Below are 22750 nucleotides of genomic sequence, written 5' to 3' on the forward strand. Positions count from 1 at the left end.
GAGCAATAAGAAGCAAATCTTAGGACATAGAAGTTCTATTTCATTATTCCACAGGCAGTGAGCAAGGGCTGCCATTTTTATCAGGGTCACTTCTAAGGGACTTAGCTGGGATGACAGACAGTTGCAGCCCAGGGAGATAGCCCTACTGAAGACCAAGAGGATGGAGGACAAGGCACAGGAAATCCCAGTATTCAGAGAGCTTTATAAATTTGAGATGCCACAGGCTAAACCAGAGAGGAGACAAAACCACAATAAAGCCATACGGATTTTGATCATCAAGATACAAGCCAGTCAAGATCTGCTGTGCACAGAAGAAGGATATGGTTCCTCAAAGAGACATCCAGACAAACTACAAAATCTTCCAACCCAAACATCCCCCTCCCACCCCAAGCCCTGATATCTCCCATGTGCCATGAGGTAGCAATTTGAAGGCTGACAGCATTCTGACACTAGCTGGGAGAGAGAGGTCGCATTAAGCTGCTGTTTTTCATTAGCACCTGGTATTGATTTCTCAGACTGGCTGGTTTAACAAATGAAATGAGCCCCAGGTCAAATATATTTTGATATGTCAGGGGAACACCACCTCCTTGTCAAATCTTCCATGTCTCACCTACAGGATAAAGTCCAGTTGTCAGAGTCCAATTCATTAATTATTCATTTGGCAAATATTTGTCGAGCACTTACTATGTGGTGGATGGGCACTGCCAGTGCTGAGGGCCCTGTTTGCAATCGAGTCCAGGGTTCAAGGCCCTACAACATTCCCTCTAACGCTCTGCCACATGGCGCTGTCCTCCCAGCCCTCTAGGATTCCTGTATGCCACTATCTTCACCACCAGGAACCTCAGAGCCCTCCCCTGCACTCACCCTACCCTTCATTCAGGCACTGTTCAGTCTCCACCATCAAGCTTGGCCCAGCCATCCCAGACTGTGATCTGCCTCCAGCTCCTTCTCAGTCCCGTGGAAGGAATTAGTCAGGACCACTGTTCTCAGTCATTTTTGCTGCCAGGACACACTCTTAGGTCCGCCCCCCACCCCATCATTAAATAGGCTCATAGTATATGTAATTCCTGGCTGCCTGTCACCCCCACCTTCAATTCCAAGGAAGACAAAGAAGTATCAGCCAGTGATGGTGAAAGAGTATTTACATGACCTTGAATCCAGTCTAATTTAAGTCAATCCTTCATAAACATGACACTTTATTTTTAGTATGCAGCTGCTTACAACATAGCTCACCACTCAGCAGTATGTCCCCAGTCATCCTGCTGTCAAGAGCTATGGTCTAAAGCTTTCCTATGGTGTGAGCACATTGGCTTGGATTACTGCCTGTGTTCACATGGGCTGACTTCACTCACTGGATGGTAAACGTCTTAAATTTAGGGACAGTGTCTTTCTTTCTTTGTATCTTCCACAGCACTTAGCACAGGATCCAGGATTCAGCAAGAATTCTTATCCTTCCTTGTTTTTATTGTCCTTATTACAAAGAAACAATGACTGAGCACCTAATACATTCTTTCCTCAGAGAATTGCCCTGCCTCAGGATTGACCTGCCTTAGGTCCCAATATTGCAAGAAATTCTTCTGAGTAGCATGTAACAGACTCACATCATTTAAGCATGACTGTGCCCTAGGTATTCCAGATAATAACATGTCGTGTCCTCAAACAGTACGTCCCTTCCTTTTTAGATCTTCCCTGCCACAGCTACACAAGGCTCCTCCCCACATATCTGAAACACTAGCACTCCAAGGGCAGGAGAGGAAAGGCAATTCAAAAAGCAGCTAGATGTGACACTGCTCCCAGGACAATTTAATGTACCACAGGGAGAGGGCAATCCAGAAACTAAAAGCCCCATCAGCAACCTTGAATCCCAGACCACTCCCTAGTCCCAGTGCAGCTCATCTGTCTGTGATCCCTCCCCACTGCCCAGGACTCCTCGGTGAAGATCTGACCTACGTGGGTAGAGACCGCTGTCTGCTGCAGCTCTAACCTCCTTATTCAGCTGTGAGACTCTAAAAGAACTGAACTATCAAAAGGCAGTACTTTCAGGGAGAGGCAGCACGTGCTTCTATTTACAGAAAGCAATGCAATGTCTTTTTCTAACCATAATAAACTAGGAGGTGAATAAAATCCCCAGAGATCTAAAATTATAATAAGGGCCCAGTGAAAGGGGAAAGTGACATCTATGAAGGTAATGCAAGTGGTGAAATCAGTAGTTTTTGTTGCAATGGAAAATCCCCAGTTACTTGAGTTAAATTCCAGATTAAGATGTTTTGGTGTTGAGAGGTCACAGAACAGTTTCTGGCTTGATCTGGCCCCACCGCCCAACCACTGAGATGTGTGGGCAGCTGCACTCAGTCACTCTATGGAAATTAACCACTAATTTATTTAAAGAAAATAGAGTCATTTCACCAAATGGATAAACATCTAGCATTTCCCTGGAGCAATGAATATATATGTCTCACAAGGGCCACGATGTCTTAAAAGTAATTTCAAATACCAAGTATGGGCAACTCTTAATAAGTGGGTGTGATACTATCTCCTGAGGCCTCTCTCTTCTAAGTGGAACATTGTAAAGTACAAATGTAATGCAGTCTCACATCCAATATTCACCTAGAAAACGTGAATATAAGCCATCATTATTCTCCACCAAACTCAAGAGGAAGGTTGGCCCCAGGCTCTGGGTGCTACTGGGCAAGCAGGGATAAAGACATGGGCACAGGGAAAGAGAAGCAATATCTAAAGAAACAATGCCCAAATGCCCATGGATAATGTTTAGCTGAATAAATCTATTCAATTTAGAATAGGCAATACCCTTTAAAAGGCACCAAATCAAGAGGTGTTTTAATGAAACAGTAAAATTCAGGAGAACTTTATGAGTTTCCTTTAAAGAAAATTTGTTAAAACTCTTGTTCTTCATCTTTTCCATCAAAGAAAGGCCTGAACCTCTCTTGGTCCTAAGGGACCTACAGTACACAAAAGGAATGCATTACGGTCACAGAGCTGCTCCCTCGTCTCTAACCCTCAATTCTAACCCTGAATCAACAGAGAAATAGTAAGGTGAGAGCTACTGTTTGAGGGAGCAACCCCAGGCTTGCATCTGCTCAGCCACCTGTCCTCAACAAAAGCCCATTTTTGTGAAATAGGTCATGTGGGCTACCAGGGACTGGGTCTTACTCACAAGTTTTAGCAGACTAATTATTTTCTTCAAACTCACAAGACACTGACCTAGGACCCAAGGAGCCAATTATTGTAAAAGATCCTCTTCTCAATAGGACATCTTCTCAGAGAATCATTATTCACTCAGTTATTCAACCAAACTCAATCAATATCTATTATATCTGGGCACTGGAAATACAGAATGAATAGGAAACAGTCCAAGCTTTTGAGGTGCTCTTACTCCAGTGTAGTCTTCCCAAAGTGTGATCCTCAGTACCTGTGTCAGAACCCCCAATGTGCTTATCAAAGTGTAAACTCCTAGGCCATACCCAAGATACATTCTAGGTTGGAGGGGGGGATCTCCAGGAAATTGTACTCTTAAAAGCATTCCAGTGATTCTTTTGCAATGAAATTTGCAAAGTCTTAGTCTAAAAGGCAAGATAGGCATGCAAACAAATTATTTCTATACAAAATAGGCTTGGGGAAAAAAAGTTAAGTGATTTCTGGGAACAAGATTCTAATACCCTGATGTCCCTATTCCTTCCCTAAAGAAGTGTTCTCCAAAGAAGTTAGAGCTCTTTTTCCCTTTAGAGTGCTGGAGAATCTCTGACATACTGTCTTCTAGATACCCACTCCAAGCCATTCTCACGATATGGTTCATTACATGCCACAATTTCTAATAGTGCTGTTAATTTTAGATTAAATGTCTTTTATATTGCCTCCTTTATAATGCATAAAGGAGGAGAAAAGGGGGAAAACTAAAATTTACTTTGTGCCTACTATGTCCCAACCACTGTGCTGGACACTGAAACATACTGCCTCATTTATTCTCACAATGATCACATAAGTAAGAATCATCACCCCCATTTCACAGATGAGCAAAGTGTGGTTCAGAGAAATTAAGAAACTTAACCAAGGCCACACAGCTAATAAGTAGCGCAGTCAGGATTCAACTCAGGTCTGTCTGTCTCCAAAGTTCCCCATTCTCTTTCCAACTGAACACTGTCCTTGTGTATCCTCATAAATGATCACAATACAAGATCTATGTAAGCAAATCTCATTTGTTATGTGCTGGTTGTTCTTAGTTTCCTTCAAGGGGCTTATAGACTCATCTCTTTCTGGGATGAAAAGCACCTGGTCTATAATTCAGATATGTAGGTGATGATGGTTGGTGAGCTGTGTCTCTGAGGCCAGGGCCTAATGTGAGATTCTGACAAGTAGCAACACACACCTGCTGGTTTAGCTGGTATCTGCCTGCACTGGGATTAGCAGTCACCCACAAGACAGCCTCATGGGTTATTAACTCTGAGAGCTCTCAAGTGTTGGATTTCTGCTATCTGCATGTTTGTCTCCTTTATCCAACTGTGATTTCCTTGAAGACAGAACTATGTTTATCTGTTTCTATAACCACTCTCCCTGATACATCCCTGACAGCTGGTAGACACTTCCAAATAGGCTGTTCCAGAGCATAAACTTCCTAAGGAGAGGGACTTCCTTTTTCAACATGTATCCCCAGAGCTCAGCCTGGTATTTGACTTTCAAAAGCAAATGTCCCCTCAAATCCAGGGCAAGTTTATTCAAAGGTAATCAGAAATTGACACTAGTTCTTTTACCTAGTAATTCATTTTAATTTTTAAGAGATTCTTGAGGGATTACTCTATGCCATATATTTTGTTAGGTGATGCAAGATGTCTGGATCCACTCAATTATTTCAGTGGGATTCTAAAAGATTGATTGTGTTGGTGACCAGAAAACTGGGCTGTGCCCACCACTGCCTGGTGCCAAGAAAGGACTACAGTGAACAGTGGAGGCATCCTGCTGACAGGCTATACTGCAGCCAGGAGCTGAGAATAACAAAGGAACCTGGAATACAAACCCACTATAGGGGAAGGGATACAGGGGTTCCCTGCCCTGAAAGTGTCTTACTCTCTGGTTAGGAAAACTAGGCCTTAACACCTACCAGAGGTAGGGAAAAAGAAGGTAGAGGTGGAGGTGGGAAATTCTTAAATCCTAAACTGGGCTCCTGGAGTTATGGTGGGAAAGGACAAGTTTTAAATCAACAAGCAGAAGTATAATTAATATTCTACAAGTTTGGGGTTTCCTGAATAGGAACTTTGTCTTTTATTCCTTCAGAATCTCCTCCTCAGCCTTTGTGAGCTTCTAAAGACACAGAAGATGTTGAACAAATGCTTGTTAACTAACCAGAGCACCATCTCACAGAAATTCAAGGCTAACCGTTATTGGAAGGAGCAGGACTCCAGAGATAATTAAAGTCTCTCAGCCTTGAAAACTGTAATGTGACAACAATTTTGGAAGTGCAGATGCTCCAGCATCATCCATTGAATTAAACTGAGTTCTAGGGAGAAAGAAGACCTCTGAGAGAGCCTCCTGCTGTCAGTAAGTTACAATCAGTGCTTCTAAATTAAATCAGAGATTAGAAACAAAGAGGCAATGCCAAGCCTGAGTGATGGGCCAGTAAACTTTAAATATCTAATTAAAGATCGGAAGTGCCTTCCAAGAACACAACTTGGTTATTTTTTCTCTCCAAGCCTAACAGCCTGAACATATCTTAAAGTAAATAAAGTTTGGTTTCATAATATTTAGTTTTAGTTCATGCATTTATCTCCACCAACACACACAGAAAAGTACAGTTTCCAAAGGTAGAATCAGCCAAATTTTTACAGCTATACCATTTTTTGACTTCAGAATAAAACTAGCTGATCTGAGCAGGTTTTTTGACTCCATTTTGCCAAGAATACCAGACACAAACAAAAACATTCTCAGAAAAAACAGTGCCTTTTCCTATTACCTGATACTCCTTTTTATTTATTCATTGAAAAGTGTTTTCTTGGAGTCAAGAGCCAATATGGTGGTGAGTACAGTGAACTGTTTGTAGTTCCACTCACTTAGAGGCTGGCCAGCGAGCGATACAGAGGCCTAGGGCAGTGCTGCTCAGTGGCAAGGACGATGAGGAATTCATTACCAATGCTTGACATGGGTACAGATATAAGTGAAAGGTGCTGTGCTGCCCATCTCTGACCTCCTGGAACCATGAGAGGGTCCTGAGCTGATAGCTCTTTTGGTTGTATATATGAAACCATGTTGAAGTTACAACTTTGCCCCAATTGTCTAGTTTGCCTCCTCCTCTTCCTCTTCATTTTTCTCCTCCTTCTCCTCCTCCTCCCTCCCCCCACCCCACTCCTCCTCCATCTGCTCCTCAGGTATAAAGTGTGATGCTCTGGGTTGAAGTGGGAGCTCTGAGCTCTGACCCTGGCTGTCAGCCTGGATGCTCATTCTACCATAGGAGTGTCTTGAATTTCCAATTCTGAAGAGCCTGACATCATAGACCATCTAAATTAAGTCCACTTTCAGTGTCATCAATCAGTCTAGATCCCAGGAGAGCTACATCAATGCCAGAATTCTTTCCTTTTTTTAGCCTGATGCCCTTAAGTGGACATTTTTACTCTAACATGATTTTCTTTTTTTTTTTTTAAGATTTATTTATTTATTCATGAGAGACACAGACAGAAAGGGAGAGGCAGAGACATAAAAAGAGGGAGAAGCAGGCTCTTCACAGGAACCCGATGAGGGACTGGATCCCAGATCTTGGGATCATGACCTGAGGCTAAGGCAGATGCCCAACCACTGAGCCACCCAGGCAGCCCTAACATGATTTTCTTATTGCATATTTACCATTTTAGTTTAATTAAATTTTTCAAGGATAAAACCAGAAAAGAGAACCAATATAAAATATAAGGCCTGCTCCAAACCCAAGTGAACAGAAGTCTTTTTCCTTCCTAAAAGGGAGATCCCAAACCACCAAATAGACCCCTCACTTGAGGCTCATAGGGCTTTCACAACCTAAGGAGTGGCCAGCTCCCCATAGGATTAGGACCATATCCCTTAAAAATTAAGATATAGTCACTGGGGGATCCCTGGGTGGCTCAGCGGTTTAGTGCCTGCCTTTGGGCCCATGGCACGATCCTGGAGTCCCAGGATCGAGTCCCGCGTCGGGCTCCCTGCAGGGAGCCTGCTTCTCCCTCTGCCTGGGTCTCTGCCTCTCTCTCTCTCTCTCTCTCTCTCTCTATGTCTATCATAAATAAATAAATCTTTAAAAAAAAAAAAAAGATATAGTCACTGGAAAGTACCAGCTACTTCCCCAAAGAGCAATAACCCAGACCCCATCCAGAACAATCTACACAAAAGCTTCTGAGAATTGAAAACTACCACATCCAATTTACAACTATTCTTGCACCATTCGAGCTTCTCCCTAAGTCCAGTCTGACAACAGGAAAGTAGGACAAAGGCATGGAGAAAAGGCCCCATAGTACAGTCCTACTTACTACTTCTACCAGAAGAATGGGTACTCCCTTAAAAATGGACTTTCATCCTATCAGGACATAGTTGAACAGTACTGTATTACTTCCTGGATCCAAATGCCAATTCTCATCCATCATTGTGAATGAAAATAAAATGGTTAATATCATGACTATTCTAAAAATATTCTTTATGACAGAGGCTTTTGTATCATGTCAAATTGTTTTACTTTCTAGAACCAGTATCTGCAATAAAAGCCCACTTGGAATCCCAAAAGGAAACTAACATTAACTGAATGCCAACTTTGCACTAGACAGTTCCATGTGTGTTACATGTTTTAATTTTCCCAAAAACCGTATGAGGTAAATGCTGTTATTACCATTTTTACAACTGAGGGAACATAGTTTAGAAATGTTAGGTAACTTGCTAAGGTCACACAAATAGTTAGTGGCAAAACTAGGGTTTGAATCTAGGTCTAATTCCAAAGTTGATTCACTTTCCAGCAGCAGTGTTTTCCAGAACCAAAAAAAGAACCACACAAGAAGAAAAGATTGTGAAAGCTTCCATTGCTGTTAGCAAAAATTTACTTCCCTCCCCATCCCACTGATGTTGGACTTAGTTATGTAATTGGCTTTGGCCAATGGAATGTTAGTGGACATGACATGAGCAGGGGCCTTACGTATGGCTGCATGGTTTGGCCTGGCTCTTGTGCTCATGCTATTCATGACAATAAGAATATATCCTGGATAGCACCAGTTAAGAAAGGATAAGTCCATCCTAGATTCACCAAACTACAGTTGACCTATAGACCTGTGATTAAGAAATAATGGCTGAATCTTTCTAAATTTGATGGAAACTATAAACCAGCAGGTCCAAGAAGATCAAAAACCCCAACTACAAGATACACATCATTAGGATTAAAAAGGAATGGTGAGAGGCTTCAGAAACCCAAAAGGAGAAAATAGAAGGGAAGAGCCAAGGAGGATGTATGTCAGTTTTTTCTCAACTTCCAGAGGGTCAGTAGCATTTAAAGTCACTCCTAATGAAAAGTGTGAGAGAAGGGCAGTAGAAGGAAATAACAGAAGAGCTGAATTTTCATCCAGGCTGATTGGGGAAAACCAAACACAGGGCTGGCAGTCAGAGGATCCCAGAGGGCAAGGGGAACAAAAGGCTATGCCTCGTCCCATAAAAGTTCTCCCATAAAAGAAGTCCAGGAGGAAGGTCTTTAGACAGCTCCTGGCCACAGAATCAGGGTTAGAGGCAATCTCCTCTTGATCCCTGAGGTGGGTAGCCACCACCATCTGCACAACTGCTCAAGAGGGCTAACGCAGGACGTGCCACAAACCCTAGTCCCCTTCCTATCCTCTCTCTAAACATTCTTGACAGTCAAAGAAGATTGACCTTAAACACTTGGGAGGTAATGTAAGAACAACTTAAAATGTCATGTGCTATTTAATGTACCATCCTAAGCAGTCTCTGTCAAAACAATGGAAAAGCTTTCCATCACCTGAAAAGAACATCCTAGAAAAATAAACAGGAAAAACTTCAATGTGGAGGGAAATTCTTCCAGGGAATTAATACACATACAAGAACCCAAAGCAAGAGCGGAATAAAGGACTATACATGATATATCAATTGTTGTCTTTGCAACGAAATAAGAAACAAGACAAAATTGCTCTCAGCCTACAACTAGTTTTTACTTTCTTAGAGGAAGAGGCTGATGTAAGGAATTACCCCAAAATACAAAGCCTAAAAGTTGGTAATAATTCATGCATAATTAATTTATTTGCAGATACTACTATAATTTCTTTATTAAACCCATTGTGAGAAAGGCAGACTCCTATAAATATCTACTTGCCAATAAGTATCAAATGTCAAAATAAAATGAAATCAGAATTTGTAGCAATGCATCTAGTTTACCCAGTCTCTGTTAGTTTATGGTGGAGCATTCTAAATGACTTTGGAAACTTTAGAGAATAATTACAGCCATCTCTACTTGATGATAAGTAAAAATGCCAACGTTATTCTCCCAAATTTTCTTTAAGGATGTAATACACTGACAAGCTGTAGTAAGCAAACCACTGATACAGCTCAATCTTTTGTTTTGCTTTCAAGTTGTACCACTGGACCTCCCCAAAACTATATTAATAAATAGTGTGCGAAGAGGACTGGAGAAAAGAAAAAAAGAGAAAGGAGGGAAAGAAAAAGGTATCATGTACAAAAAATAAAAACCTTAAAATGTCCATGGATATTGTGAGAAAACAAGTAAGTATTTACTGAAGCACAGAAACCAAGCACACGTGCTCTCCCCTCAGAAGATTCAGTCCGGTAACACCCAAAATGAAGATTTGGATAACAGCAGATTTGTTTTTCACATCTACAATAAATATCCAGGGCAGGATGAAAGACCAATTAATGTCAAAAGGTCACCACCAGAAAGGAAAGCCAAGAACAGGAAAGGGCAATGGAGCAGGGCAGATGGCCCAGGAGCAAGCCTACACCCAGGGATGCAATATATTACAAAGGAAGCCACAGACATCAGTGAAGAAAGATAAAGGTTCATGAGTATGAATGATGTGAATTCAACTGTTAGCTATTTAAGGAAAAATCTGTTTACAATCCTTACATTACACCACACCTCAAAAACAAATCTAGAGGGACCAAAAAGATCTTTGTTTTCACTTTCAATTCAGGCCATAAAGACCAAAAGGAAAAGATACGGAATCACAAAGAAGTTACAGAATTGACAGACTGAACTTGCCATGCAAATTTTAAGGGTGCATATAAATGATGGCCAAAATGAAAAGGAAAACAATAACTAGGATAAACTATCAATAAGTAATAATACTGGTGAGTTAATGTCATTAATATACAAAGAGTTCACGTGATATGATAAGAAATACAAGACTTAAATGGGCAAAAGACAAGCAGGTACTTCATAAAGGAAGTTAAATACAAAAATGTCCAATTCCACTAGTATTTACTACTAATGACATTAGTTTCTTCATGGAAGAAATTCAGATATAAATGAGATAACAATTTTTATGCAAATTAAGTTTCCATGAAATGGAGATTCCCCATACACTGTTGACTTGAGTTATACCAACTTAAAACAGTTTTTGGAAAGCAAGTCCATGTAAGAGACTAATCAAAATGTTCAAACATGTTGATCCAGTATCTTCACTACTAGGAAATCTATTCCCCCAAAAGTCTAAAATACAGGAGGAAATACACCACAGAAAAAGATAAGTGCTTTACTATCTCTAATAGCAAAAAAAATTCAAACTTACCCAAATGTCCAACAACAAGTGATTTATAAAATCATAGTATACCACTTTAATGAAGTACAAATGACCCTTAAACAACATGGGTTTGAATTATGTGGGACCACTTATACACAGATTTTTTTTCAATACAGCACAGTACTATAAACATTTTCTCTTATGATTTTCTTAAAACATTTCTTTATTCTAGCTTACTTTATTATAAGAACACAATATTTAACACATATAACATAAAAATAAATATGTGAATCAACTGTTTTTGTTATCATAAGGCTTCTGGTCAACAATAGGCTATTAGTAGTTAAGTTTTCAGGGAGTCAGAAGTTAATGTGGATTTTTTACTGCTTAGGGTTTGATGCTCTTAACCCTTGTGTTGGTCAAAAGTCAAATTGTGTATCTTTTAATATCACTTACAGAAGTTTTATAAGAACATGGAAAAATACTTGCTATGATATTAAGGAAAATGCAATATTCAAAGTGGCACATAATATGATGCTGATGCTTTAATTTTCTTTTAAAAAGTATACAATAAAGAACACTGGAAGGAAATACACCAGTCTGTTCAATAGTAAAAATCTCTGGGTGGCAACAATATTTATCTTCCTTTTTCTCTGTATTTTCTAAATTGTCTACACTATGCACAGTGCAAGAAAGCATAATGTTTATGACAGCCTAGGCTCAGACCTTCTGCTCTGTCTCTTTACCAGTCATGTAACTTTAAAAAAGAATTCAAAGGCTGTTTTTCTTTTGAAAAATTGGAATAATACCACCACTCACTTCACATACTTGTTTTGAGGATTAAATGAGGTAATGTATATAATGCACCTAACAACACATACACACACACACACACACACACACACACACACACACCAGTTTTAATCATTTTGGGAAAAAACCCTTTAAAGTAACAAGAGTTAAACACTGAGCAGGTCAGTACACTTTATCACTCTCACCCAATAATTAGAAGTGATATATCATGGTTTCTAAGAAATAGTGGGAAGGGAAAAAAATGACCTAAAATGTTACTTTTTTAAAATTTACAAATTGTACTCTTTAAAACACCAGAATTTTATGCCAACCTATTGGAAAATATTTTGGAATTTGAGAAGTTGATAAAAGATGTGCTAAGTGTTCAAATGATACTTTATTAATTTTATATAAATAAAGTGACTGGTAACATAATACATGACACATAAATGGGTGACAAGAAAAAGTGAAAGATACTGTCCACCCCATACAAAAGATGAAGACATCAGGTTTCACGTTGGTTTTAGAGCTCACTTTAATACATCTCTGAACATTCCAGACTTAGTCTTTACTTCCAGGATAAACACAACTATATAACTCAGTATCTTTTCTTTTTCCTAAAGATTATGGGGGGTGAGTATGAGAATTAAAAAAGAAAACACATTTGCCTTCTTCCACCAAACATCCAGCTAAGGGTTGTCAAGAGCAGCTGAAATAGGCAGAAGCTGTGAAGTAAGCACAGAGAAAGTGCACCTGGAATGGTCCAGACAGCTAGGGCAGGTATTAGAAAGTGGAGGACCCACCCAAAGTCAAGGGTGTGCCTGGTTGGCAACACTGGATACTTGAACCTCAATGACAAGGGCTATAGCAAAAGTCTATTTGTTAGAGAAAAGCAGAAGAGGTAAGGCTTCACAAAGTGTCACCCAGCACAGACTTATTTGTAGGAACCTCTCTCTCTGAGCAGCAGAGAAGCAAGCCTTTGAGCAGTGAAGCACAGACCCCTGCCTCACTATCTCCCATACAACCTCCATACAGATATCTATCTTATCTCTCTTTAGTTATGAATAATAAAAAGGATGCACACAGCATCCAAACAAGGCTACTATAATGAAAAAAAAGAACAGCAAAACTATCAAGAGATGAGTAATATTCACTAAAAATGTTATCAAGAAACACATGAAAAATTATGATCAATATTTCACCATAAGTTAAAAAATATATATGAAGCCATCATCTCAAAGAAGGAAGAAAATGAAGCAAAAATACAAGAACTCAAGAGTAAGATGGCAATAAACAGGAAGAGATGAAATATTCAGGAAAGAAGAAACCAAATCACAGATGAAATTGGTAGAAATTCAATGAAGAAAATATACTATGGAACTCACTGTAAGAAACCAGAGAAGGTGAACATGAACATAAGTATTTTTAAAATATTAGATATTAAATACATAAAATTCAAAAATAAAATAAAATATTAGAGGGAAAATGATAGATATGATAGTCCATGGAAATCTATCATACCTTACACAAAAAATGAGTCCCTGAAGAAGAAAACCAGCATGATGCAAAGGTTAAGAGAATAAACTGAGTCTGAATCTTAGCCCTTTCTGCTATATGAATTTGCAGAAGCTTCATAACCTCTTTGTCTTAGTTTCTCCATCACTAAAATGAAGATAATAATAGTATCTACTCCACAGGGTCATTATAAAGATTAAATGACTTAAAATTTGGGTTATTTATTTATTTATTTATTTATTCATGAGAGACACAGAGAGAGAGAGAGAGGCAGAGACAAAGGCAGAGGGAGAAGCAGGCTCCATGCAGGGAGCCTGATGTGAGACTCGATCCTGGGACTCCAGGACCACGCCCTGGGCCAAAGGCAGGCGCCAAACCACTGAGCCACCCAGGGAACCCAATGACTTAAAATTTGATAAGAGACTGGAATAGTACTTGGCACATACCAAGCAATGTCTAAGTTTTTCTTAAATTTGAAAATAATAACAAATAATTTATACTTTAAAATAATAAAAACCAATGAAACAGAACAAATATTTAAAGATATAATTTGGGGTACCTGAGTGGATCAGTGGTTGACCATCTGCCTTTGGCTCAGGTCATGATATTGGGGTCATGGGATCAAGTCCCGCATCAGGCTCCCTGCTCAGTGGGGATTCTGTGATTCTGTGATTATAGACTGGTTTCCACAGGTACACACCTCTGTCTATTCCCTTGACTGATGGGATTACCTCCAGAATCACAGAATCATAGAATCTGTGTAGAGGATTAGGAAGCTAAAGTCCACAGATTCTTCAGGAGCCAGCCACCAACACAAGGAGACCCTGCTACCTGCCCATCTGACTCACATCTTAACCTGCCATCAAAGAGGTGGCCTGGGACACATGCCTGGGACTACGGGGGAGGGGGAAGCCTGGCCCAGGCAAGAACAGTGAAAGTACTACCCAGTCCTGGAGAGGAATCTTTTCTTTAAAAAAAAAAAAAAAAAAAAAAAAAAAGTGCTTAGAATTCAGGGAAGCTCAAATGGCTCTGTTTTATTTTGCTTATGGATGAGATGAATATTTCATGATATATAAAGACCATGAAGAGAACCCATCCTCATTAACTAGAAGGGAAGTCCTGCCGCAGGGGGGCCGGATGGCTCAGAAGAGCTCCCGGAGGCAGCACCACACTGGTCCCACAGTAATTAGGCTCTGTTGGTACCCCTCCTCCTCTCCAACAGATAGTCAAGCCCAGAAAAAAAAGAAAAAGAGGCAGGACACCTACATGGAGAGAAGCACGGGAGGAGAGTGCTGTTGCTCACTGCCCCGTGAGTGTGAACGCAGGCAGGGACCCAGTCAGCTCCAGGCAGAAAGCTGAGGGGAAGGATGGCTGTGAGGATGGAAAGCACAGAATCACAGCTTCAAGTAGGCGTCATCTGCCAGAATTAATCTCCCACAATTCCTATATCTAAACCAAAAATCCTGTTCTCCACAGTGAGGAGGGCCCATCTGGGGGTGATGGAGCCTGCGCTGGGAGAAGGCAGACTCTCTAAGGCAGGAAGTCATCCCCAGAAGTGAAAGGTAAGGAGCCCACCCAGCGCCCAGGTTCCCACATCCAACTCCTGAGAGCCCGGCATATTATGACCTGGCCATCCCAGCGCTGCCGATGGCGGAGAGCCCAGGGCCATTCAGTGACCTAGCCCTATCTTCTTGCAGGTGGCAAACCATTCCTTTCTTGAAAGGTGGAGATTTGCTTCAGAAATGTAGATGGCTGAGACCATGCCATGACCTCTCCAATATCACTACTGCACCCTACACACACACACACACACACACACACACACACACACCCCTTTCCCTTTGTCATTACTGTCATTACATTACTCTGTGATTGCAGGATTCAGGGGATGTCCACAGCAGGGGAAAAACAGTCTGCACAACTCTCCCTAATGTGTGAGAAAATGGGAATGAGGTAGTGACAAAAATAAGACTATGAAATTTTTAACAGCTCTATCTTGCATACCAGAGTTTATAAAGAGATTCTTGGCTGCCCTGGTTTCTGGACCCTTCCCAAACCATCACTAAGAGATGCTGTCCTGTTGGTGGTGACTCATTAGCCACAAGCAGATGCCTCACAAGCAGCCTGAGAGGGGAAGAGCAGCAGAGGAGGGTCAGGAAAGAGTCCTCGGAAAGGTAATACATGTGCAGAGGGGATGGAAAAACCCAAGTAAAGGCAGTGGGAGAGGCATCTTTGAGGGCTCAATTTAGAGTGAATATGTGTTGCTCTACAGAGGCAGCAAACATCAAGACAGAGCTAGAAAGTAGGGGCCCTATGCAAAAGTGAGGTTACATGGTGGGACAGGATTGAGCAAGCAGTAACCATGCTTGATTGATAAAAAAAAACTTCAGCAAGAGCTATAAATGTACTCCCAAAGTATTTAAATTTAAAATACCATCATTTCAATACACCTGTATCTTAATTCTTCAATACTTTTCAACTATTTTAATAACCCAGACACAATCATTAAAAATAATAAATTAGGGCAGCCCGGGTGGCACAGCGGTTTAGCGCTGGTTTCAGCCCAGGGCATGATCCTGGAGACCCGGGATCGAGTCCCATGTCAGGCTCTCTGCATGGAGCCTGCTTCTCCCTCTGCGTGTGTGTGTGTGTGTGTGTGTGTGTGTGTGTGTCTCAAATAAATACAAAATACTTTAAAAAATAATAATAAATTAAAACATGTATACAGAGGCATACATTTTTCCCTTTACCCCAGGCTCCATTATGACTTAACACATCAATGCCGGAGCCTGTCTTTATTTAAAATTGTGACATTCTGATCACCATGGCTTTTTTAGCATCAATTTTGAACTTTTAAAACACTGCACTGTAATATTATCTAAACAAGCACATGAAAAGACGCCCAGAATCACTAATCATTAGGAAAATGCAAATCAAAACCACAATGAGATACCACCTTCCACCCAGGAGGATGGCTACTGACCAAAACCAAAAAGAAAACAAACCAAAAACCAAAAAAATAATAATAATAATAATAATGCTGGAGAAGATGTGGAGTACCCACTGTCCATGGGAATGAAAAACAGAGCAGCCGCTATGGAAAACGATGCAGACGTTCCTCAAAAGTTAAAAACAGAATGAACATACGTGATCCAGATATTCCCTTTAGGGTATATATGCCAAGAACTCAAAGCAGTCTCCAGGAGATATTCGTATATGCGTGTTTACGGCGGCATTCCGCACAGTAGCCAAAAGGTGGAAGCAACTCAAGCGTCCACTGATGGATAAACGGACAAAGAAATATGGTCTATACATAGACAAGATGATTCTGACACCTGTTACAATATGGATGAACTTGGAGGACACAAGCTGAGTAAAAGGAGCCAGACACAAAATGACCAATACCAGACCTGGGTACCTAAGTAGTCAAATTCAGAGACAGAAAGTAGAATGGTAAATGCCAGAGCTGGGGGAGGGGAGAATGGGGATTTGTCATTTTAACCCGCACAGAGTTTCAGGTTTGTAGACGAGAAGAATTCTGGAGATGGGGTGCACAGCAATGCGAACATTCTTAGCACTACTGCACTGTGCACTGAAACAGTTAAGATGGTAAACTTTACGTTACATTATTTCACTACAGTTTTTTAAATGTTTATTTATCTTGACTACAGCTTTTCTGCACAGGGGTAGTGCATGGGGTAATGGGAAATTGTACCCTGAAAGACAATTATCTGGAGTCCAGAAAGTCAGTAATAGCAGGGAATTTCTTCCTGTTGCCAGGTCAGCTGTCTGAGCAGTGTTCCTCCAACCCCTCACTTGACAGTCTCTTTCCATGCAACAGGAGCCACAAAAAACCCCTGAGCAGGATTTCCTGAGGGGGCGTCTTCCCTCCCCAGGCCGGAGAGGGGCCCAAGTGAACTCACACTGGCAAATGCTTGCTTTCCAAGGGTGAGAAATAGGGAAAGGGCACTGAGCAAGAGGGATTGATCGTCTACCTCTGAGGCTGTGGATCAGGTTGGAAACCACACATTTTCCAGAAGAGCCTGTCAGGGATTTCTGGGCAGTTTCTGAGTGAGAGAAATGCAATGTTGGCATTTCTGGGACACTGTGATGGATAGAGGAGACAAGATTGTATGTTTAGGATTTGGGATCTCTCCTCAAATTCAGAACGTGGGTTCACTGAAATGGCACTAGAACGGCAGGCCACACTCTGAGCACTTCAGCCTCAGAAAATGTTTTAATCTATAATTTAATTTGTATGAGTCACAGGGTTGGGGAGATGGTAGATGCTGAAAATGTAAAGCTACATGGCCAGATAGGTTTCCCTTTATAACTAAGTTGCCAAGGAACACATAACCCAGAACTGAACCCCTTTACAAAAACTGGCATGTCTTGGGGAACGGGTCCCACCTCACACTATTTACCCTGATTGAAACATTGCCCATGAGGTTTAATCTGGCAAATTACTTTCCCTAGGCATGGTATATATCCTGAATTAATTTTTTTCTGTTTGATTTAGCAGTAACCTTGCTTAACAATTGACATTTTTTTCAAATTCTCTGGAGATAGCCACTTCACCATCACAATAAAGGCATAAGGTACCTGAAACAGTACCACCCATAAGCACCACTGAGCTCTAGAGGAGGCTCTCCCCTACTTACTTGGAGGCACAAAGTGTGTGTAGGGGACAGGCTTTGTGACTCAACCCCCGGCCTTGGCCTCCACCTGACCACTTCACCCCTTAATGCAACTGTGTCCTCCTCAGGCCCAGTGCCCTTCTCTGGGGAGCCTCTCCCTACCATCCTGTAAACAGAGGACCGTGTCAAGCAGATGACAGGGTCAAGCAGATCCTGTAGCTTCTTCGCTCCTCCCAAGAGTAGTTCTTGCCTTATATTGAAGCTAGAGATTTCTGTCAATGACTTAAAATGAGTAGGAAGGTGGAGGTGGGGATGGGTCCTCTCAGACCACTACTTGCCATCACACCACAGCATCTCACACTCAAACACAAGCTTCCTTCTCTGCTTTTCTTGGTGGAGTTCACTTGGTGTCTTTGTCACTTTGCAATTTCATCAGCCCCAAAGAAACTCTCACCACTTGGTTTTCTGAGTAACCTTCTGGCACTAGGTTTTTTCTGAACCTAGTTCTGATTTTGTGACCTCACTCTCTATGCTTGTTAAACTCTCTGATCATCCTCTCTGAATGAAAGGGGGAGGTTCACTCTGCCTCCACAGGTTTCTGTGGGGCCCTGGCCTTTGCAAGAGGCAGGTCAATCCCACACATGAATCTACAAGCACTACTGTCACTGGGCGGAGCTACAGAGAACCCACAAGAACTGTGGGTGTCCTCACTACAGCAGCCAGCTCACCTGGACAGCAGAGCAGCCCTGCCTTCCCAGGCACTAAGTCCAGTACTGACACATCAGGACCACATCTCCAGAAGGTTCTCCAGTAGCTCAACACCTATTACTTAGGCCACTTCCCTTGGTGGTAATCAACTTATACCTGGTTGTTAGGTTGACAAACTCAGCATTAATATCATGAACTGCCCTGGACCATATAAATAATAAAAAAAAGATACCGTGAGTCCCTACCTAGTGCTTTATTTCCCAAAGATGCAGAAAATCTGAAGTTACTAAGATACAAACCACACTGTGTTGTTGCGTGGGGGGTTTTTGATCCCAGATACCTGGAGGGGGTTTTCCCTTTAGTTTCCTTAAATTCCAAGGAATTACACTGTCACCATCCTTTATGGCAAATGCGGGAAACTCCACACACTCTGTTCTCTCTGCAAATGCGTGGAATCTGAAACATGAAGAGATTTGCAACATTAGGCTACTAGTGCACACATCTATTCATTCTCCCAGGACCGTGAACTTGCTGTGGTGCCAAGCATCTTAGATGTTTCACGGCTTTTCTCTGTACCTGGTCAATTCCCCCAAACAAAAGACAGGCAGGCAAGAGAAGAGAGAACTGTAAATGTGTTAGGATTTTAACGGATGACTCTTCTCTTCATTAGAGGGTAATTAGCCCAAGCAAATGGTATTTATTGACCCAGGAAAAATGATATCCTCTGCTTTATATTTATCCTTCTGTTCCCAGGCTTCAATCATGTCAATACCATGTTGACAAGCCAACAGTCTAATGAGGCCCCAACAGTGCCCATGGCCCTGTGGGTTCAGTGTTGAAAGCTGGCGACAACAGGCACCATTAGCTCATCTGCCAATTGCTGATAGGCTTCAGTCAACTTTAACTCGGCAAACACGCACCTCCCCAAAACCTAAGTAGAAGCACTAATGAAAAGAATTCTTGTGTGGACAAGCTTTTAGGGCCTGATTCCTCAAAATGTGGTCCCATGAGCAGCAGCAGCATCTGGGAGCTGGTCAGGGATGCACATTCCTGGGCCCTACCTGGATCTGCTGAGGCTGAATAAGCACTTTAACGAGATCCCTGGGGAGTTCATGGGCACCTTAAAGCTCAAAAAGCCCTAGAGTAGTCTACAAAATGATGGGCTAAGTACACCCTTGACACCAATTATCTGGAATCCAAAAAGATGGTGATGGCAGGAAATTTCTTTCAGATTAATAGGAGATCTCTGGATAATGCTCCTCCAGCCCCTTAAGAGTTCTGCCTCTGCCTGTTCCTCAGCATGAAGAAAATCCTCAAGCAGGGGCTGGGATGGAGAGATGGATGCACAAATGGTAGGAGAGATGTGGGGGCTTCACCTGGGCCATGGAAAGACTCAGGCCTATTTCTAAAGGGTTTCAGGTGGGACTAGAATGAGGACTTGAAGGAAATCAATAAGCCAGCCTTGTTCCAAAAGCCCCTCATGCAGACAATGGACCCTTAATCTGGCCGTGCCTGCCTCCCACAGGTCCTTCCACCAGAGCAGAAATGGCCAGTTTACTTTGTCCTGTGACCCTCTTACAAGGCAGAGGGGGGATGGCTGAGGTTTGTCCCGCCAGGTCCCACACCCTGAGAGCCAAGGCCTTTGGTGCCCAGGACTTCCTACTCTCTGATCCATTCTCTGGATTAGAAAAGAAAACAGGGGCAGGCATTTCCTCTGGCTAATACACCCTCATCTGTGCAGAAAGCAAAACCTGCTTTGTAGGCTGGTGGCTCTGTTCAGACACGGACCCAGGCGTTGGGGAAGCAAGAGTCCAGCCTCCCTGCAAGCTGAGCAGCTCAGGGCACACCCTTTATAGTTCCATAGTAACTGCACTTCAACAGCCAAAGGTGTGCGGATGCCGACCAAGAGACATGGGGTCTGTCAGGGGGTGCGGCAGGCCAGAGCACCACCGGTTGTGAGCTGGACGCACTTGCAAGGGCCAGAGCAGGGACAGGAAAGCACATAGTATACATGTCATCATTTCTGCAAAACTCACACTCAACTGTACACAGCCTAGAAGTCAGGAGCTGAATGGCAGCTTCTCCCATGTTAAATTATCCCCCAACCTCTCCCCAGCCCAGAGAAAGTGCCCCATGTGAATTAAGCAGGGGACCGGCAAGACAGGTGGTCCTGCCAGTTGCCTTTTACTCTCTCCACTAGCAAAAGTAGGACAGGGAGACCCCTTGTATTTGGGATTTGGGAACCCAGAATTAAAGCCAAACATCTAATGTTAAAAAATTTTCAAAATATTTCATGGGAGCCAGAGCAGTGGTCTTCAGAATCACCAGGAGTCCTGTTAAGAATGAATATTCTTGGCCCTCCCCTAGAGCCCAAAAATCAGAATCTCTGGGGCTGTGGGCAACATGTCTGCATTTTAAACAAACTCTCTAGGCAGCTCTTATGCAAAATGAATGATTATATGCATATTCCCAGGATCCCCTCTATTATGTAGAATCAGCCTGTAAGGTGAAGCCCTGGACCTCTGAATTATTAACAAGCTCCCCAGGCAAACATGATGAGCAATTAAATTTGGGAACAAATGCTCAATGGCAGAAATTGTACCCACTTCAGATAGGATAACTGAGGCAAGTTGTAAGGATTCTCCTTACAACTACTTAAGTAGCTGATCTCTTTCCACAAGAGACCTAAACCTATACACACAGACGAGGGTGGGAACGTTTTAAAAATGTAGATTCAGTTATTACTCAGCTATGATGAGGCCACTGAATCAGTTTAACTGCCACTGAAAATACAGTTTGCTACTCACAGCTGCTGCTGTAGACCATAGTGTATCTCCCACCCCCCAAATTCATATGTTGAAGACTTAAGCCCCAATGCAACTATATTTGACCATATTTGGAGATACAGCCTTTAGGAGGTAATTAATGTTAAATGAGGTCATAAAGGTAGGGCCCTGATTCAATGCAATTAGTATCCTTTGGGTTTTTTTTTTTAAGATTTATTTATTAATTTATTTGAAAGACAGAGTGTGTAAGAGAGTGAGCAGGAATGGGGTTGGCACAGGAGAGGGATAGAATCTCAAACAGACTCCCTATTGAGCATAGAGCCCCATGGGACTCAATCTCAGGACCCTGAGATCATGACCTGAGCTGAAATCAAGAGTCAGATGCTCAACTGACTGAGCCACCCAGGTGCCCCAAGATTAGTATCTTTTTAAGAAGATACACCTGAGAGCTTACAGGCATGCTTGTGCACTCGCTCGCTCTCTCTCCTTTCCCCCTTCATCCATCCTTCCCTCCCTCCCATGAGAGGTTAGAGTTAGGAAGGCAGCTGTCTACAAGCCAGGAAGGGAGCTCTCACCAGAAACTGAATCAGCCAGTACTCTGATCTTGGACTTTACAACCTCCAGAAGTGTGAGAAATAAATTTCTCTTGTTTAAGCCATCCAGTCTGTGGTATTTATTATGGTGACCCAAAATGACTACTAATATAGTTCCCAAGATAAGGGGGCACACCACACCACACAGGGAAGCACAGGGCCAGTCAGCAGGCATGAGGGAACACGGCAAAAACAGGAGAAAGAGCCTTTATTGTGGATTCTGCAGGATAAAATGGGTGAGGCAGAGCAGGCAGGTTCAGAATTGGCTAACTGAAGAATTTCAGTGGGTTCTGGGGTGTAGGAGCTGCGCCAAGTTGTCTGGTACCTGGCCCTGGCATGATTAGTGCAGGGGAATAGCAGTTCTGAGTGTGAATGCCTGCAGGCACCAGAGCAGGCTCTGGATCAGTTAGCTCACATATGACAGGTGCACTCCTGGGTGAGTCATCTAAGCTCTCTGGGAAGTAGCTAGCTTAGGAGGGAGCAGTCTCCTCCAGGTCAGCAAGGACCCCTAAAGTCAAAGCATCAGACTTACAGAAAAGAATAAGGCAAGATTAATACAAGGAAGAGAAGAAAAAGCCATGGAGATGAAAGGCAACAGGAAAGAAGATAACACAGGAACAAATTGGTTAGGAAAACTACTGCTGATTTGCAGAAGCAGGCAGCTCACTCACTGCCACTCAAGAACACATTTTCTGCCTACCTGCTGTGGGTCTTGGCACTCAGATCCTTCAAGAAAGCTATAGTGCCTTCTCCTCTGGCATTGAAGGACACCGTGCAGACAGGGCATGGAATCTCCAAAGCCCTCTGAAGCAGAAGCCCCTTGGTTTGCTCAGGAACATCTCCCACCACAAAGTAGTAAATGGATTCAATCTGTAAGAGAGTAATACTGACAGTTTATCTGCCTGACGTGCCCTAGCCTTGTACTGGATTCACTGGCAATATAATTTCTACAAAATGGCCTTTGGGTGTAGAGGACAGCAAGAATAGCAGCACTGCTCCAAGTTTTG

General features: G+C 42.2%; 1 protein-coding gene across 13 annotated transcripts in view; it reads right to left on the reverse strand.

Moving 5' to 3' along the window:
- The window catches only part of VWA3B (von Willebrand factor A domain containing 3B), a 247173-nt gene that overhangs the window by 199595 nt on the left and 24828 nt on the right, over positions 1-22750 (reverse strand). For all 13 annotated transcript variants that reach the window (XR_013389397.1, XR_013389396.1, XR_013389395.1 and 10 more), the window contains 2 exons: positions 22444-22613; positions 18705-18820 (listed from right to left, as the gene is read on the reverse strand). Coding sequence is in view for 9 of the 13 variants with exons in the window: in XM_077915129.1 (XP_077771255.1) it covers positions 18705-18820; positions 22444-22613 (286 nt within the window). In the remaining 4 variants the exon portion in view is untranslated. The remainder of the gene's footprint in view (positions 1-18704; positions 18821-22443; positions 22614-22750) is intronic.

This window comes from Canis aureus, chromosome 11, assembly GCF_053574225.1.
Source record: "Canis aureus isolate CA01 chromosome 11, VMU_Caureus_v.1.0, whole genome shotgun sequence".
Taxonomy (NCBI): Eukaryota; Metazoa; Chordata; class Mammalia; order Carnivora; family Canidae; genus Canis; species Canis aureus.